General features: G+C 34.7%; 2 protein-coding genes across 2 annotated transcripts; both read left to right on the top strand.

The window, feature by feature from the left end:
* The first annotated feature begins 299 nt into the window (after positions 1-299).
* Positions 300-2,021, top strand: LOC144575456 (uncharacterized). The gene has a single exon (XM_078325606.1). The coding sequence runs from the start codon at positions 300-302 to the stop codon at positions 2,019-2,021; it is 1,722 nt and encodes a 573-aa protein (XP_078181732.1).
* A 13,906-nt stretch (positions 2,022-15,927) lies between these two features.
* LOC144575661 (E3 ubiquitin-protein ligase AIRP2-like) lies at positions 15,928-18,761 on the top strand. The gene is made up of 5 exons (XM_078325872.1): positions 15,928-16,370; positions 16,801-16,966; positions 17,212-17,278; positions 17,450-17,690; positions 18,357-18,761. Exons 1-5 carry the CDS (start codon positions 16,285-16,287, stop codon positions 18,565-18,567), a joined length of 771 nt encoding a protein of 256 aa, XP_078181998.1. The 5' UTR covers positions 15,928-16,284; the 3' UTR covers positions 18,568-18,761.
* The last annotated feature ends 254 nt before the right edge of the window (positions 18,762-19,015 follow it).

The raw sequence follows: 19,015 nt of genomic DNA, 5'->3' as shown, positions 1-19,015 counted from the left end.
AGGCCAGAGATGAAGAACATTCTTAATCCAACTATGGGGCCCTGGATAGTCAACCAAATGCTGCTACTAACTCAAGGGGAAGACTCCCAGGGAGAGGTCCCAAGTTCAAACTTTTCAGCTAGGCCGAAAAGGAATATTGATCAAACAATGAGAGATGCTGGTAATGGGAGACTAGGCATATACGGCACTCAGGAGTACACAGAGGATGATAATAGTCAAAGTGGTATTGAGGAGAATGATGGGTCAGTCCTGACCTTCAAGAAGGCAAAGGCGGCGAGGCCTTCCTCGCCGCTGGAACGATGAGTATAGTACTCTCATGGAATTGTCGTGGAAGTGGGGGTTTAGCGACAATTCCAACACTCCAGCGGTACCTCCAATGTACAGGGGCTGAGTTGGCATTCATTTCCGAGACCAAATGTTCCAAAAATCAAGCAATAAAAAGAATTGCCAACTTACCCCTTGCAAATAGTGAGATTGTAGCCTCTAAAGGCCGGGGAGGCAGGTTATGGTTGTTATGGAATGATACAATCTCAGTCAAAGTAGTAGAGGTCTCGGAATTTTTTATTATTGCAATTATACAAAAAAATTCTGCTAGTCAGCCATGGATGTTCATTGGGGTGTATGGTGACTGCGCGGATCACAAAAACGAAACCATATGGACCCGAATTGAGTTTCACATTTCTAATTCGGGTTACCCTGTATGCACTATGGGGGATTTTAATTCAATCACAAACAGTCTGGAGAAGGTGGGGGGAAGTAAGGAGGTTAAGAAAAAACACAAAAAATTTAGGGAGTTTGTTCAACGCTCGGGGTTGGTTGATCTGGGGTATGGAGGCCCAGCATACACGTGGGCGAATAACGAAAGAGGGAAGAAGCTGATTTTAGAGCGATTGGACAGGGGAATGGCCACCACGAACTGGATTCATCTCTATCCGAACTCGAAAGTTTTGCACTTACCAAATTTTCAGAGTGATCATCTTCCCGTGCTGTTAACAACCCAACAAAAACCAAAAAAGAGGCAGAAGCAGTTTCGGGTAGAGCAATGGTGGCTCCAAGACCCGAAATTCAGAGGAATTTGTGAAAAATCAATGGAAGGAGGTGAGATTGATTGGAGCAGTGTGTGCTCGAGGCTAAGAAAAGCAATTAGAGGATGGGAGGAAGGTGCAAAGGATCCAAATAAGGAACTTAAACTGATCGAGGAGGAGATGCAATATCTATTGTCACGACCACAGGAGGAGGAGGTACAACAGAGAATTCGGAAGTTACAGGGTGACTTTGCAAAGTATATAGTGGCGCAAGAACTTTTCTGGTTGCAGAGATCGAGGCAGAATTGGGCTCTCAGAGGAGACTCAAACACCCGATTCTTTCACGCTAGCACAGTAATCAGAAGAAAGAGGAATTCGATCCCAGCAATTTTGAAGGAGAATGGAGAGTGGGCAACGGAGGAGAGGGAGGTCAGGCAACAGTTCATTAACCACTTTAAATCTGTTTATCTTGTAGGTACCACGCTGGAAGAGGAAGCCCAATTAATTATCCCGCAGGAAATTGTTCATGAAATAAAGCCCATTCCATCTGAGGCTTGGGCAGAGCTAGATAGAAGGCCGACGCCGGATGAAATTAAAAGGGTGGTATTTGAATTGGGCCCACTAAAAGCCCCAGGACCAGATGGGGTCACTGCCGCACTTGTGCAACAGGCTTGGGATGTTTTCGGGCCTTCGGTGCAGCATGAAGTGGACTTCTTTTTCTCAAATTCTCAGATGAAGGAGAAAATTGCCCATTCGAACCTGGTGCTAATCCCTAAAATAGCGGGCCCAACTAGAGTGACGGACTTTCGCCCAATAAGCGTGTGCAACCTTTTATACAAGGTAATCTCTAAACTGGTGGCAAAGAAAATGCAGCCTTGGATGAATTTTCTGATCTCTCGGGCCCAAACTGCATTTGTCCCGGGGAGAGAAATATCAGAAAACATAATTCTTCTACGGGAGTACTGCATAGCTTCAAATCGGCAGAAGATGGGATAGGTGAATTTGTCTTGAAGGCAGATCTGACCAAGGCTTTTGACAGAGTTGATTGGAATTATCTATTTGCTCTACTACCGGCTTATGGTTTTTCTCCAACGATGTGTGGGTGGATCAAGGCATGTGTAACATCTTCTAAATTCTCAATTCTCTTTGATGGGAAAGGGGATGGATTTTTAAAGGCATCAAGGGGACTGAGGCAGGGATGTGCCATGTCCCCCTACCTCTTTATTATTTCAATGGACCCGTTATCTAGGATATTAGAGGCAAACAGGAAAGTGGGCAACATAAGGGGCATCCAGTTAACTAGAACAGCAACCCCTCTTACCAATTCTATGTTTGCTGATGATTTACTAATAATGGGTTCTATGCAAAACCGAGAGGTAAGGGAGATTGGCGGCATAGTTGCAAGGTTCTGTGCACTATCGGGTATGGAGCTTAATCCGGCTAAATCAAAGGTGTGGTTTAGTCGGGTAACGAAAATGGAAGACAAAGAAACATTCCTGGAATTATTTCGGGTCAAATTGGCGGAAGAAAGTGAAAGGTATCTGGGATGCCCGGTGAGAAATGCTGCTGACTCAGATTTTGATTACATAATAGAGAAGTTTCAAATAAGGCTGAATTCGTGGAAATCTAGATTGCTCTCACAAGCGGGGAGGTTGGTCTTGATCAAGTCCGTAATGGAAAGCCTCCCAATCTATGCCATGGGTATTGTCTTGTTCCTTACCAAGGTGATCAAAAAGTTAAATGCTATTATGCGTGATTTCTTCTGGGGTTCTTCAGAAGAGAAAAGATGTATGCCGTATGTGGCATGGAATAAAATTACAAGGCCTAAGGGGATGGGTGGACTTGGACTACGAGATTTGAAAGAACTAAATAGGGCTCTTCTCATGAAAAATATCTAGAAGATTGTCTCAGGGCAACAGGGGCTGTGGATTCAAATAATGGGAGCTAAATACTATCCGCGGGGCACCTTTTGGATCACTGGTAGAAGAACTAACTGCTCCAAACTCTGGAGACAAATGGTGGAACTAAGGGAAGTGATGAGCCTGCATGTAGCATGGGTAATTGGGGATGGGAGTTCTATACCGGTGTTGGCACAACCGTGGTTCCCTCAATGGAAGCAATTCAAGCCATTAAATAGAAGCCAAAGAGAAACAAAAGTGCAAACATTGATAGATCCGGTAACTCATAGCTGGGACTTTCAAGCGTTACAAGAATTCTTTGGTTTTTCGATTGCTCTAACAATTGCAACCAATGAGGTAATTAGGCCTATTAGACACCCTGCTAAGGATGGTCTCATCTTCACTTTTGCAAAAGATGGAAAGTTCACAATTAAAAAAGCCTACTCCATGCTAAGAGCGGCTCAGCCACTACCAGGTGAGAAGGTGTTTTGGGAAGGAGTATGGAGTCATAAAGGATTGCTACCAAAATTCATATTGTTTATCTGGAAATGCGTTTTCAATGCTATTCCGGTGCAAAAGGTCATATCCAGAAGAATCCAAGCTGTCTCACCATTATGTCAATTTTGCAAAGTGGAGGATGAAACAGTCACGCATGCACTTTTTGGGTGTCATTTTCCAAGGGCAGTATGGCTAGCTTCTCCCTTAGGAATAAGATCAAACATGTTACAAGGGGACTTTATGCAAATCATCAACACGGTGAGGCTGGTAGTGGGGGAGCAAGAGTTTCCAAGGTTTATGGCAGTGCTGTGGGCAATTTGGAGGTGCAGGAATGGGGCAATGTATGGGAATGAGAAGCAATCAGTGGCAAAGTGTCAGGAGTTCTGGAAAAGGGCTATGGAAGATAGTTTAATCTTGGCAAGAGGTAGCAATCTAAATGCTCAGTGCCAGGTGGGACTCAATACTGAAAGTTATGGCGATGACTATTGCTGTTATGTTGACGGCTCTTGGGATGAAACGGGGGCAGCAGGAATTGGGTTGGTGTTGGTCTATCAAGGTGTTATCACGGAAAGGAAAGGGTTCCACATACAGGCAATCAATCCGATTCAAGCTGAAGCCAAGGCAATCTGCAGGGGGTTACAACTGGTGGCGAGCCAATCAGGTGAAGGGGGTAGGGTCTTTTCTGACTCCCTTGAACTAGTGAACGCGCTTGCCCAAGGGGTACCTGTTGTACCTGACTGGAGAGTTAGTCAGGAGCTATGGGAGGCATGGAGGATTATGAATGCAACGAATTTGATTAGTTTGAGTCAGAGGAATAGAGAGAATGAGTTTATTCAGGTTGCTCACTTATTAGCAAATGAGAGTAGACAGCTGGGATGTAATAGTTTAGAGATTCTATCTTGAGTAGTTAGAAGTTCAAGTTTGTAATAGGCCTACGGGCTGTCAGGAAAGCAAAAAAAAAAAAATCGTTTTAGAATGACTATATAGAGATCTCTATATAAAGTATGATTGAAGTCAAATCTATCCCTCTACACCACAATTCGGTGGAGACTGGATGATGTTTCCTTTCTATCTGCTCTCTAATCTGCTTAAAAAGAATAATAGTTAATTATAGTTGTTAAAGTATGTTTACAATATAAATTTATCAATGATTATTAGTTGTTAAAGTATAGTTATTATTATATCTCTGTACTAAATTTTTACTCTCATAGGACAACAGTTGACAGCTGTTAAAATGGGTTTACAATATAAGTTCATGAAATATATATATTTGTACAAAAAGTATATAGAAAAATATATAGAAAATGTTTATTAGAAGATGAGTTCATAAAAAATAGTTACGAGTGAGGCTATGGAACTACGCTTAGCACAGATTGATATGTATTATGTACTATAGATCAATATTTTCTTTTTTAAAATTCAAATAGTTGATTTATATCTTCGTTTTCAAAATTCAAATAGTCAATTTTGACTGTTCAACATGATCTCCAAATCTGAATTAAATATTTTCAGCATCAGACTGCAACCGTAATAATGATTTTTTTTTTTTAAATAAGGTCGGTCATAGACAATTTATTAAACTTAAAATTAATATAATATTGCCAAAGTTCACATATAAAGTTTTATACCATAGCAAATATCTTATTACTAAAGTATACAAAATAGCTTCAAATAATAAAATGATTCTACCAATGACACTTCTGCCAAAAAAATTAAAAAAAAAAAAAAAAAAAAGAAAGAAAGAAAGAAAGAAGAAACAAAGTTGGGTTTGCCCAACGGTAGGAATTTTAAACATACTATTATTATTTCCGTAGAAGGCATCAACACTTACGATTTAAGGTTCTTGCGCTGGTTAATTAATCAATACCGCAATATTTAATTCAATTAATAATTAAGCCTCCCAATATTTAATACTGTTTCAACTGACGCACAATAATATATCTACCCACAAAAGACTTGGGTTTTTTTTTTAAAATAGAACTATTTTTAATCTTTTTAACGGAACAAGTATTGTTTGTGGTAAAGTTATAAAAAAAAAGACTCTACTACAGATCGATGGAGGCAAAAAAATCATTTTATCCACTGATCCCTAAATAAATGTGAAGTTTTTTGCTCCACCGATTGTAGAGATCAGTAGAGGCAAAATCAATGGAGAAAATGATTTTTTGTCTCCACTGATCTCTAGAATCGGTGGAGTCTTTTTTATAGCTTCTCTACGTATAATACTTTTTCCGTTAAAACTTTTAAACACAGTTCTATTTAAAAAAAAAAAAAAAATCAAAGACTTGCACAATGCTAAAATATTGAAGCATCACTTTGTAAGAATTTATTGAACAAATTATATGATATACATCTGCGTCATGAGTCTTGTCATGCCGACTTAATTGGGAGACCATAGAGGGTGGGTTGCAAAGTTAAACAAAAGAAATAATAATACAATATCTTAGATGATAATGTGTCATGGTCATGGATTAGAGATATGATGTTTCTTTCCATCACATCATTTGATGCAAAGTATGAGCCTCCCCTGTCCCAAAATAAGAATTTTTGGGTCATCTTTGTCAAATGTTTTTAGCCACATTTTGTCAAGTGTGTACACCTTTTTTTATTGTCAAAGTGAAGCAACTGACGCCTAAAAGAATTATAATTTGCTTTGAATCTTTGACATATCGCATGTTTGTTGGCCAACGAAGTTCGTCAACAGAGAAATCACGGTTGCTTTTCTGGATAAATTCTTGGTAAAATCCTATTTGTCAATTTAATGCAGATAATCAATTCAAAATATGCGATATGAAACTAGGAAAAAAAGATTAAACAATTTACAAACATCCAACTTTGATTTAGTAGTAAAGGCACATGACATCTATATGAGGAGGTCGTAAGTTCGAAACCCATATAGAAGAAATCTTTTGTTGTAATAACAAGGTAATAAATAGTTAGGCGTGACTTTGATCTTCAATTTTACTCAAAAAACAAACAAAAAATACAAACATCCATAGAAAAAAAAAAATTGAGTTCAAAGCGACTTGGTCACTTTGAAGTCAATTTCATCATACATAATGTTTGATGAGGGATCCGATTACATCCTTTTTTGGTGACACCGGATTACACCCTATGTTTACAAAGTTCAAACAGTTTATCCAAACCGTTCAACTTGTTGGATGTGTTAAAATGTGCTTGCAGATCAAATTTTACATTTTTTTGAATTTTTTTTACTATTTATTAGATGGGTACAAAAATTCAACGATCTGAATATAACGATTTTGTTAAATACTTAATAAATAGTAAAAAAATTCCAAAAAATATAAAATTTGATCGCAAGCACATTTTAACATATCCAACAAGTTGAACAGTTTGGATCAACTGTTTGGACTTTGTAAACTTTAAAAATAGAGAGTGTAATTCGGTGTCACCAAAAAAGGGTGTAATCGGATCCCTCCTCATGACATACATTTTTATAACATATTTAGGAAACAAAATTTAGATGGAAGCGTCTAATTGTCCACAGACTTGACTTGCGCAAATACTGTAAAACTACTTCTACATGCTGTATAATTATACAATATATCACGTAAAATATATCAGTTAATCACAAAACATCCAGCAGCTATTTGAAGTGGTCTCATGATAGTTAAAAACAGATTGCAACTTGCACAACATGACAAAAAAATTGTACTTTCGGAAATTGCAGTTATAGGAAGTTATTAGCAGTTAGTGTTAGTTATTAGCAGTTATTTTGAAAAAAAAAACGTGATAAAAAGACAAAATTAAATTTTTCGATTAATTTTTTTATTATTATTTTTTCACGATCTAATGAATACACGAATAAATCATCAAAATAATGAATACTGTAAAATTGACCACTTTACCTATAAAAATAAAATGTGCAAATTATAAAATTGCATACATGCAAAATTCACATATGAAAACAATAAAATAAAATGTTAAAAAATATTAATTTTCAATACTGTAAAATTATCAAGTTAAACTGTGAAAACAAAACGTAAAAACTATAAATTTGCCAAATTGTAAAATTAGCAGATGAAAATAATTAAACAAAGTTTAAAAAATATTAATTTTCAATACTGTAAAATAGTGAACTAAAACTGTGAAAACAAAAAATAAAAACTATAAATTTACAACATTGTAAAATTAGCAGATGAAAACGATTAAATACAATTTAAAAAACATGAATTTTCAATATTATAAAATTGTAAACTTAAACTGTGAAAATAAAACGTAAAAACTATAAAATTGTAGTATTGTAAAATAAGCAGATGAAAACGATAAAATAAAATGTAAAAAATACAAAATTACAATACTATAAAATTGTCAACTTAAACTACAAAAAACAAAACATACAACCTACAAACATTCAATACTGTAAAAATTTTAAATCTAAACTATAAATCAATTCCATATACATCCATCATTTGTTCAACAAAATCATAAAATTCACCACACAGCATTTGTGCAACACAAACCATAATATTCACATCTGTTCAACACAAACAATAATATTCACCACACAATAGCAAACCTAATTATATGATTCAACATCCAGAATAACATAACAAAAACTATCGAAAGATAAAACTTCTACATTAAAAATCTCCTCAATTCAAATGAAACTTCAATAGAAGCAAGGAAACATGATTATCAATTCAAATCAATAGAAGGAACAAAACTTAAATATATTAGTAAATAAACAAGTTGTTTTGAATACTGTAAAATCACAAGATGTATATTGTAAAACTACTAAAGTGAATACTGTAAAATAACCTGATTATGCTCCAGATCGTCTCGCTCTTATCTCTCTTCTCCAGATCACCTCACTCTCATCTCTCTCCACCAGATCGCTCCTCTAGATCACCTCTCTTAGATCGTCTCTCTCCATTAGAATCTAAGAGAGATGCCGGAGAATTCCGTCAGAGAGAAGAAAGCACCGACGAGTAGTGGCACCGGTGAGCGGCGAGTAGTGATGTTGCCGTTGAAAAATGAATTGTATGAGAGATTTAACCTGAAAGCTTCTACTGCCTCTTTATTCCTCAGGGTCAATGATCAAAACTAATAGTCAAGATCTTCATCCTGCCGCTTCTACTTATCAGATCCAAGCTCGACAACAAGGCCTTTTGTGCTGCCTTTGAGAGGAGAGAGATTTTTAATGAAACTTATTAGGTTTTATAGAAGCCATGGCTTTGAGAAAGGAGATTTGAGAAATGCATCAGAGTCACGAACCAGATCAAGAATTTTTTTGATTTCGTAAATGAAGAAGATACTGATTGGAAATCTCTTCCCTCTTTGACGAAACGATGGATGTTGGAGAGATCTAGAGAATAGATCAGAAAAAAAAAAAAAAAAAAACTTCTTATAAAGAAAGGTCGAAAGAATTGGATAAAATTCATTAGAAGTGGACCAATTCGTTAGTTGTGAACATACCATGGACAAAAGTCTATGGACCAGAACCTTTTCTCATAACTTAATATTACATACATTTTATTGCATATTCAGGAAACAAATTTTAGATTTATTTATAGCTGTGAGTTTTGACATGCCGTCTCATACGATATAGGTTAGTGGGTCAACTATTTGTGTTATCACGCTAATACATAAAAGGTAGGCGCCATAAATAAGTATAGAACATATATTAAGCGCAACATTTCTTCACTATTTTAAAATAAGTATTTTTTTAAATATATTGCAAAAACATGACTTCTTCTAAATGGAATAAAATTAATTATCTTAATGGAAACTGTCCAATAAAGCTTAATTAACTCTCAATGGATGGTAGTACTATTGTTCCTCCAGAAGGCCAATTTTGAAATAAAATATAGTTTAAGAAGATACTAGTCAGGTCACTTTGGGGTGTGTGTGTGTGTTGTGAGATAAAATTTTGGAAGCAAATCCTACTACTGACTAGGGGTGTTCAAACGGTTCGGTTTAATCGGTTTTGGACCGAACCGAATTAGTTCGGTTTAAACGATTCGGTTATTTCGGTTTATTGGATCAGTTCGGTTTGCTTTTCAAAACCGAATTATAACTTTGGTTTGGTTCGGTTTGAAAATTTTCAAAACCGAAATAACCGAACCGACCGAACTATCATATAATATGAATTTGATCGGAACCACCCCGATTTATTTTTTAATACTCCGGTTTATTTCTTAATCAATTGCTTTAAATACTTGGTTTATTTTTAAATAACTTAGTTTATTTCTTAATACTCCGGTTTATTTCTTAATATACTTCGGTTTATTATAAATCAATTGTTTTAAATAAAAAATAATAATATATTTCGGTTTGAACCGAACAAACCGAAATAAAACTTCGGTCGGTTCGGTTCGGTTCTATTTTTAAAACCGAATTATAACTTTGGTTTGCCAAGTTCGGTTCGGTTTTAACCGAACCGAACCGATGAACACCCCTACTACTGACTTCTTCAAGAACCAATCAAATTGACATTATTTGGTCCTAGGTATATTTTTTTAATAAATAAGATGATCCAAAACATAACTTATAAACTACAATATATTAAATGCAATTAAAATATTATGTACCATTTTTTTATTTATGTTGATGAGATAACTTGGTCAACAAACTCTCACATTCAACCCATTCAAAGATTTGATGCTCCTTATTTGGTGCTTAATTAATTAATTAATTAATTCTAAAGGTATATGAAATGGTGGAAAATTGGACCATTTCAAGGCTTTTACATATAATATATGAAATAGCAACTTTCGAACTACCACATTAAATAAACCGTTAATTATGTCGTAACAAATGAATCACACCATCCCTTTCTTTTAGGTAACATCGAGATTTCAGGAAGTACGGCGTACATGTGAAATATTTTTTTTTTCTCGTGTTATGATGGGGACAATAAACATTAGAATTGTTAATGAACCAAGTTCGAGGTATTTGCATGCTCGGTTCATTAATTTAATGAGCAAATTAACTCGAGTTCAGTTGAGAAAACAATACTGAGTTGACAACTGTGCTTGTGCTCAATTCGTGATCAACAACTAGAGTTGATCGTAACTCGTTAAGACTTAAGACTAATTGATGTTTGAATTTTAAACAATTTCATTTTTTTTAAAGCTGAAAGTTTTAAATAATACATAATAGAAAGCAAATTTAACTAAAAACAAAAACACTATTTTTTTTAATTTAGCATACTTTAACAATCAAATAATACGTGTTAAACAACCAAACAGTACATAACTCTCATAAGCGAGTTGGGGTCTGCTCATGCTCGGTTCATTAAATTAACGAGCGAGTTGATAATGAGCAAGTTATTAGCAAATTGATAATGAGCAAATTATTAGCGAACTTTTAGCGAACAAGTTCTAAGCAAGTCACGAATTATGAACGATTTGTTCACCTTTTTTTTATTTCTTGAATAAATTTGTTTCATTATATTAGGAAAGCTAAGAGACGAAACTAACTCAAAATCCAAATCAATTTTTTGAATCAAAATATGCACATCACTATTCCATCAAAGAAATAATCCAAAGACGCATGGTCAGGGGCCGATCTACTGTAGCACAGGGAGGGGCAGTCGCCCCTCCTGGATTTTGAGTTTTAGTGATGATTTATTGGTACCGATCAACTTTGTCCCTCTCTGAAAAAAATTTTGCCCCCCCTTTGGATGTTTGATTTGTAATTCGGGTTAAATTTAGTGTTAAAATCAAAATAAATTTCTTGAATTATGATTAGTAATATTAATTATAAGTTATAGGATCAGAAATTATAAGTCATGGTATTGAAAAATATAAGTCAAAACATTGTTTTTAATCGAGTACCAAATTAGTTAATGGGTTTAAATCCAATAAGTTATTTAAACCCGATTCGATATTTTTTTGCCTCCCCTGACAAAACTCCTGAGTTCGCCCCTGTGCATGGTGGAACCGTTTTATCGATGAATCGTTTGTAAAAAAATCATATAAATTTTTAGTAAGAATAATTTAACTAAATCATAAGAAAACTTACTATAAATGAAGAAAATAATATAAGTAGTGTCAAGTTACTGTAGTAAAACTATAAAATCACCATTATATTGATGTTTAGTCAAATAATCTATTAATTATTAAATTACATAAATTATAGAATCATTAATTACATTATTTATAAAAAAAATTAAAAAAAAATTATGTACTTATTGTCTTTAGTAGTTCCATAATTTTTACCGTTTGATTGTAATTTGATGTCTATTGTAAGTGTAGATATAGGAGATTCATTTTGAGATTCGTATCAGATTAAAGAACTGTCTAGATTTAGAAATTCTACCATCTTATACCAACTGGATGTGAATTCCTATATTTATAATAGCCACCAAATTTATTTTGTCCATACTGAGTTTAAATTCAGATTGTTCATTTCTAATTATATCCTCAGTTATATATGGAGGTTCTTTTGCAGACTTTTTTTTTTGGTTGAGAAAGTGGGATCAAGCCCACCGATTTCATTAAGAAATCAGAATTGTTTTACTGTTGCAATCTCCAAACAGCTGGAGAATGGAACATATACATGATATCAGAAATAAAAAAGAAACAAAGCCAACAAAGCTGGCATCAAACAAGAGCTCAGGTATAACAAAAAACCTGAAATTCACTAACTACCCTAGCACTACAACTTAATCAGTACAAGCCTCTAGGGTTCCTATGCCAAGCATAAGGATTGAATCTCGGAGCTCGAGTGACTCCTCCTCGGCCACTTCATCTGCCTCTAAAAGAGTCAAATCCTGACAAGGCATGACATGACATCCAAAGACAAAATTAGTGATGAATGTAAAAGCAAAGAACCATTGATTGTAGAACACTAAAAAGAAGCCAAAGCTAAATTTTAGAACCCACAGCCTGATTTACTGAATTTTTTTGATAAACCATAATTAAGAAAATATTTTTTACCATTCCAACATGAGTACTTTTTTTTTTTTCAAAAACAAGAAGGACCGGAGGAGCCCTCCGGTCTCAAATTTTGCCTTTCCTCGATACCGGATGAGCCCTCCGGTCTTAACACTTTGTCACAATTTTTCACATTTTTTTTATTGATGGTGCGGCGGACTGTGCAGCGACTCATTTTTTTTCTTTTCAAGACCAGGAGGTTCCTATCTCACCAATTTTTATTGTTTTTGTTTGCGTCGGTGCGGTGACTATGCAGCCACGTTTTTTTCTCTTTTCTTCTTTCTATAAATCATCTTCTCTCCCCTCAGTCTAACATAAACTCAGAAACTTAATCTTGTAAATTTTTTCTTCTCCGTCATTTTAAGCTGATAATCAAGCTCCGCTGAAATATTGTGTTGTTATAGATTGGCCTCTTCTATGTTGGTAGCTTTCATCTAAAGATTGTAGTAAGTTTTTTTTTCAATTACAGTAGTTATGAGGTTGTAAAATTAAAAATTAGTTACTAAAATGGCTAAATTTAATCGCTTTGGATGGTATGGATTTGATATGTTAGGTTTTACAATGTCGATGAGTTTTGTTTACAATTTGTATGTAGTAGTGTTAAAGTATGGATTTGATCACTCTGTAAAATTGCGAAATTAAAAATTTTAGTATCTTTTTTTTATTTATATGTTTAGGTTTTAAAGTATTATAGTGTCGAGAAGTCTGTTTTACAGTATGTATGTAGTAGTCTTAAAATTAAAAATGATATCGATGATTGATTGTTAATTTTTTTTTCAGATAATGTCTGGAGTAATAATAAATGTTTATCATAGACGCGAAATTTCAGATGCACCGACCTGCACATTTCCTGTTACTAACTCAACAAGTTTTGATGAGCTAAGAAAACACATATATGTTGGCATTCGTTTGCTCCCTAGCCAGTTCGATATGACAATCAGGGCTTGTTTGAACACGGCACCACCTGACTCAGCAGAACATTACCAGTTATTTAACATAGACCGGGAAGACATATGGCACATGGTGCTGTGGTGCATTATTCATCCGGTGCGGTGTAAATAATTATTTATATTGATCTGTGGTGGGGTCCATGGCTAATAAATTGATTATTTAGGCTAAGACCGAACCGGCCATCCGGTCTTGAATTTTTTTTGGGTTGAGACCGGACCGGCCATCCGGTCTTGAATTATTTTAAAGTTTTTGGATTCTCTGTGCCACCCGAATTATAATGCAATTGTAATGGACCAAACCGGTTAAAATTATGAGAGACCGGAGGTCTCCTCCGGTCCTTCTTGTTTTTGAAAAAAAAAAGGCACTCATGCTGGAATGGTAAAAAATCTTTTCTTAATTATGGTTTATCAAAAAAATTCTGATTTACTACACGTATGTGAAGAAGCAAGAAACATGTTGAAAATGCAAAAATCTATATGGAAAAAGTTTCAAGTATTAAGTCACCCAACTATTTGATACTCTTGTTATTACAATAAATGATTTTTCCTATCCGGATTTTGAACCCATGATCTCTTACATAGAAATCATTTGCCTTTGTCACTTCTCTTAACATTTAAGTTTCTAATTTGATGTATACATGGAAACAAATTGGTTGTTATTCTATTGAAGTGTTTTATAACATCAAAAAATCAATTTACTAAGTCCAGATACCATTTAAAAGATGAATCGTAATGAATAACACCTTTTAACCTTAATTGAATAATATCAGATTGCTGCATACATATTCAATTTGAGACTAGCCAACAAAAAATAATATAAGCTGAAAAATTAAATCGTGAACTTGTATCAACATTATCAACTATCAAGATTGTTCAAATTCGAGCGTCTACACGGTAACCCGTTACATAGTTGTAACAGAACTTGTATCAACAACTTATTCTTCTGTAACATATATATTTGTATAAGTATTTGGTTATCTTGATCTGCTTCGCGCCCATTCCATTAAAACTTCGAGTTGTACATGTACTGTTCATCATTTAATACAGTATATGTCGATCGATTGAATCCCATTGAAAATTTGTTTGAAAACCATGAAAAGTTAAAAAAAAAAAAAAAAAAGTTATTTCAAACGAGTCCAAATTTAGTTTACATTTTATTTAAAAGATGAAAAACACATCTTAAATTCTGTTTGCTTGATTGAGCGAGATTTAGTTGTTGTTTTTTTACAGACATTATCCTACTGTTGAAAGTACCTATAGCAGGCTAGCAGCACAAGTCCTTATCAAACAACAGCGCTGAACAGTGCACGGATTCATGACTTTGATCAGCACGAATCTTGCAAAAGGAAGAACCGTCTGATCTGGGTAACGCTTACGGTTCTTAGCAGCGGTCCTGAGACCTGAATGGATAGGGATTAGGTTTGAAAAGGCCGCCATTAAGATAAAGCCCACCACTTCTAGATGATCTAGATCTTCTGTTGCATTATCATAGTTGACTTTCTTGTTCAATTCAAAGGTTAGACCATTTTGCTAGTCTCGAATCTGGATTCCTAATTACATTTCTCACTTCCAAAAAAATGGTATGATTTATTTGGAAAGCTTGTATTGCAGGAGATAATAAAAAAATGGTATGATTTATTTGAAATTCAGACAATTGTAGCTCATGTTGCACGACAAAGGGCGAAGGGAGAGCGCCACAGAGAAACAGAAGTAGTGAGAAGGCTGGATATCAAAGGATTTGGGCGGAAAGTGGCGTCTTTCTGTGCTCATGAACACATCGCTTAAAATCCGCTTGCAAAACCGAAACCAACAAATTTCCTGTTTAGTCCCCCAAAGAAAAAGCAAGGAGTCAAGGACCAACCAGGAAAACAAAACAAACAATCAAGAGTAAAAACCCAGTTGTCATGGTTTTGGTGGGGATAGCCGGATAGGAATCACCACCTACTACATTTTCTTTGCTTCTTTTTCTCAAATACCCTCCTAAGGTTCAAATTTAGTTTACATACGTTGATACTTGTTCAAACGGTCAAACCTATCTTCTTTTTTTTTTTTTTTTTTTTGCTAAAAACATATATATTCAAAACTAACAATTAAACCGTACAATAACTTCTTTTTTGTTGGATAACCTGTCAAAAACTCAATTCATACAAAAACTTAAATCATAAAAGCAACTTGATCACTCCTCACTTTATCCCACAAAGGCACAAATTGAGCATTTCAAACACTGTTTTTTTTTTTCCCCCAAAATAAACCACATAACCATTCAAAGAGATGAATTATTTCTTGAGAGAAAGAGGAAAAAATTTGCATAGAGACTTAATATAATGCAAAGAATCTTTACCATCTTATACCCAATATTTAGACAGAAAACTGTAAAGTAACTTTTTAGAAAACAAATCTAGATACAGAGACTCAACTATTTTAGGTAAAGTTGATAGGCTGCCAATAAGGACTTTTCTAGAAACAAAAAGAATAACGAATGTTAATTTCTAGGAATATCTACCTCTAGGGAGGACATATGAGGAAAATTTCCCTCATTTCTTTTTCCCTGACCAAGGTGGGGTCCACATGACTATCATTCATCTCTAAAGAGACTAATCCATTATTACACAACACAAGCCTAGTATTCAATTAAAAAAAAAAACAATAGAGAAAAACAAACAGAGGGCATCATTTTTTCTTGCAAGAAGGTTGAATTGCTTTGTCATATAATATTCTCTCCTTTCCGTTCTCTCCACTTATCCCAATTTTCTTGTATAATTTATTCAGTTTTGGCCTTGTCCGAAGCAATACCGTCTCTGGCTTTGTTAATGGTTATATAATCCAAGCAAACGCTACCTTCCAAAAGGATTCCGACTCCCAACTCTTTCTTTCCCGGGTTTCTCTCTTTCTCTTCTTCCAAAAGTCCCTTTTGTTTTGGGTTTTCAACTTCACAGGTTTCTATTTCTCTCCTCTTCTCTGGGTTTTCTTCAACAAAAAAGAAGCAAAGGAAGCACTCTACTTTGAGGTCATGTACCAGGGCCAAATTACCAGGTCTTTCTCTCTAAGAGGTTCTCTCAAGGCTCTTGAAGCTGATATCAACCATGCCAATACCTTGTAATCTCTCTCTCTCTCTCTCTCTCTCTCTCTCTAATTACTTGGGTATGGTATGATCATATTTCTGCAAATTCTTTTATGCCCCTGAAAATCCCAAAATCAATTATATCTCCCAATATATTTAAAAAAAAATATATTATTCAAGTAATTGTTGTTGTTGATCAAGGGGTTAAGGAATATATACGCTTTTTCAAGTTGCTTAGATATTAAGGTTTTACAGGGCTACACTCGGAAGTTCTAATTTACGGTTAAATTTTGTTTCTTTATTAGGGAAGGGAATTTTTTTTTTTTTTTTATTTGGGGAAGAGCACTCAGTTCTTCTATCTGAATTGCAGTTTGGTCCTTCCAGTTTTTGTTATGGTAATTTTTAGAGAAGTTGGGCATGATGTAATTTTTCATATTTTAATGGGTGGTACGAAAAAAATTTCAGGGCTGATTCTATACAGAGAGCATATGGAGGAGCTTGTGTGCAAATGAGATTATCCTATAGCCCCTTTGCGCCATTATTTCTCTACCTTATGCAATGGATGGATTGTAGTAGCTGTTCTTATTCATTACCTAGTTACTTAGGCCTTCTTCATGTACTTGTATATAAGGTGCTTTTCATTTATTTTATTTTTCTTCAGTTGTTTTTGTTGTCTGTGGTGCTCTCTGCTATTGTTTGTTTATCCGTTTAAATTGAAAAGAAAAAAAGAAAAAACAATTTGCTTTTCTTAGGGTATTACTGCAAATTGCATAGCCATGCTGCCACAATATGGAAGAGCATATATAGGCAAAACAAAACAAATTAAAATTTAGTAAAAAAAATTTCTGACTATATTATTCGAACTGGCTAATGCAGGTTAGTATTGATGGTGATGCCTCCATTTCCACTTCCGAAAGAAGAGCAAGCATTAAGGAATTTTATGGTACAATTTTCAATTCTTTATATTTTCTTATCATGATTTTATTTTGTGATTCTGGTACAGACTTGTCAATTTGGTACCTGGGAGAACCTGTCAGGGTCCCAAAAAAAGCACAGTAATAATGATAATGATTATCGATTAATTAATAGTTTGAAAATGAAATTTTCATTTCAGCTGTAATATATCCTTCTTTACAACAACTGGAGGAAAGCTTGGAGGACAAAGAACTGAAGGAGAAAACACGAAACAAGGACATAATTGGCAGAAAAAGAACCGACGAGTGGAAAAAGCAACAACAGCTCTCTGATAAGGATATGGAGAGAGAAGATGAGTGCGGCATATGCATGGAAATTTGCACAAAGATGGTTTTGCCGAATTGCAATCATGCCATGTGCGTCAACTGCTACCGTGACTGGTACATGTTTTATTCTTAAATCTTAGCTTTTTTTTTAGTGATTTGGCATTTCCATTTTGGACTATACAGTTTCAAAGTTCCAACTTGGGCCCCTGAATTTGTAAAAATCAATTGCAACTATCACTTTCCATATTAATTGGTTGTAAAGTTCGGTCAATTCTCATTTGAAGGAAGTTATATTGATAATATTTTTAGGAGTTTCATTGTTGTTTGACCGAGTATATACCAATAGCAATGGTATACAAATTATTAACAGCCACATCTCTCAAGGTTTGGTTTTTAAGGGAACAAAATGATAACCAAATTGTATAATTTTTGTTTTGTTGGTTCCTTTTTGGGTATATTTGGCTTGATTGAGGCACAAACAATCATAAGATAATGTACTAACTATACAGACAGGACAAAGTACCGGTTCTGTTCTTTCTAGCTGTGGTTGATTATCTTTGTTTATTTTCTGTTTATTTTGGTTCTTTGTTATTTGTTAAGAGTATTTTGTTTTTCTCTCAGTGGATGTGGGTTAATAAGGTCGTATTTGCATAAATTATTTTCCTTGTTATTATAATTATGTCGTACGTGTACCGACATTTAGATTCTGAAAATCTAAATCTTATATGTATTTTCCCTAGTATATTAATTCCATTTCTTTTTTCTTTTCAAAATTTTCAGGTACACAAGGTCACAATCGTGCCCCTTTTGCAGGGGAAGTCTTAAACGGGTCAGATCAAGAGACCTTTGGGTATTAACAGGTGATGGAGATGTGATCGACACAGCGACATTGGAGAAGGAAAATGTGAGGCATTTCCATAGCTACATAGATAACTTGCCTTTAATGATTCCCGATAACCTCTTCTTGGTATATTATGATTACCTAGTGTAACGGTAAATTAGGGGGAAAATATTGGGAAAAAAATTTAGAGGGTGGTGTACACATTGTTCAAAAGCCGACCATCCGAGTGTAGAATGAGTCTGGTTAGGAAGAGAGATTGATTCTTCTCCAAAATAATTGTACATGAAAATTGGTGTTGAAAAGGAATCAAATTGTGCTTCAGTTAGAACACCAAAAGGGTGAAATTGATGTTCTCCTCTTGTTAATTTTAGGAATTTTATTTTCATGCATTGCTTTTGGTCATACCCAAAGTGGCAAAGTAGCATTTATCGCGTCATAGCGGAACTGTTAAAAAAACAACGCTATTGCTATATTGCGCTGCTATAGTGCTATTTAGAACCTGGGTCATACCACATTACCAGCACATGGATAGAGAAATAAAAAAGGTATATATAGGGCTAGTAAACTTGCAAGTTGCAACCTAAATTTTGCAAGTATT

This window comes from Carex rostrata, chromosome 24 (assembly GCF_964058835.1).
Source record: "Carex rostrata chromosome 24, lpCarRost1.2, whole genome shotgun sequence".
Taxonomy (NCBI): domain Eukaryota; kingdom Viridiplantae; phylum Streptophyta; class Magnoliopsida; order Poales; family Cyperaceae; genus Carex; species Carex rostrata.
This window is presented reverse-complemented; position numbering and strand designations above follow the sequence as displayed.

Excerpts from the sequence above, each read along its gene's own strand:
- LOC144575661 (XM_078325872.1), top strand. The coding sequence starts at position 16,285 with ATGTACCAGGGCCAAATTACCAGGTCTTTCTCTCTAAGAGGTTCTCTC. Across the intron at positions 16,371-16,800 it reads ATCAACCATGCCAATACCTT|GGCTGATTCTATACAGAGAG; the intron begins GTAATCTCTCTC and ends AAAAAATTTCAG. Across the intron at positions 16,967-17,211 it reads TTCATGTACTTGTATATAAG|GTTAGTATTGATGGTGATGC; the intron begins GTGCTTTTCATT and ends TGGCTAATGCAG.
- LOC144575456 (XM_078325606.1), top strand. The coding sequence starts at position 300 with ATGAGTATAGTACTCTCATGGAATTGTCGTGGAAGTGGGGGTTTAGCG.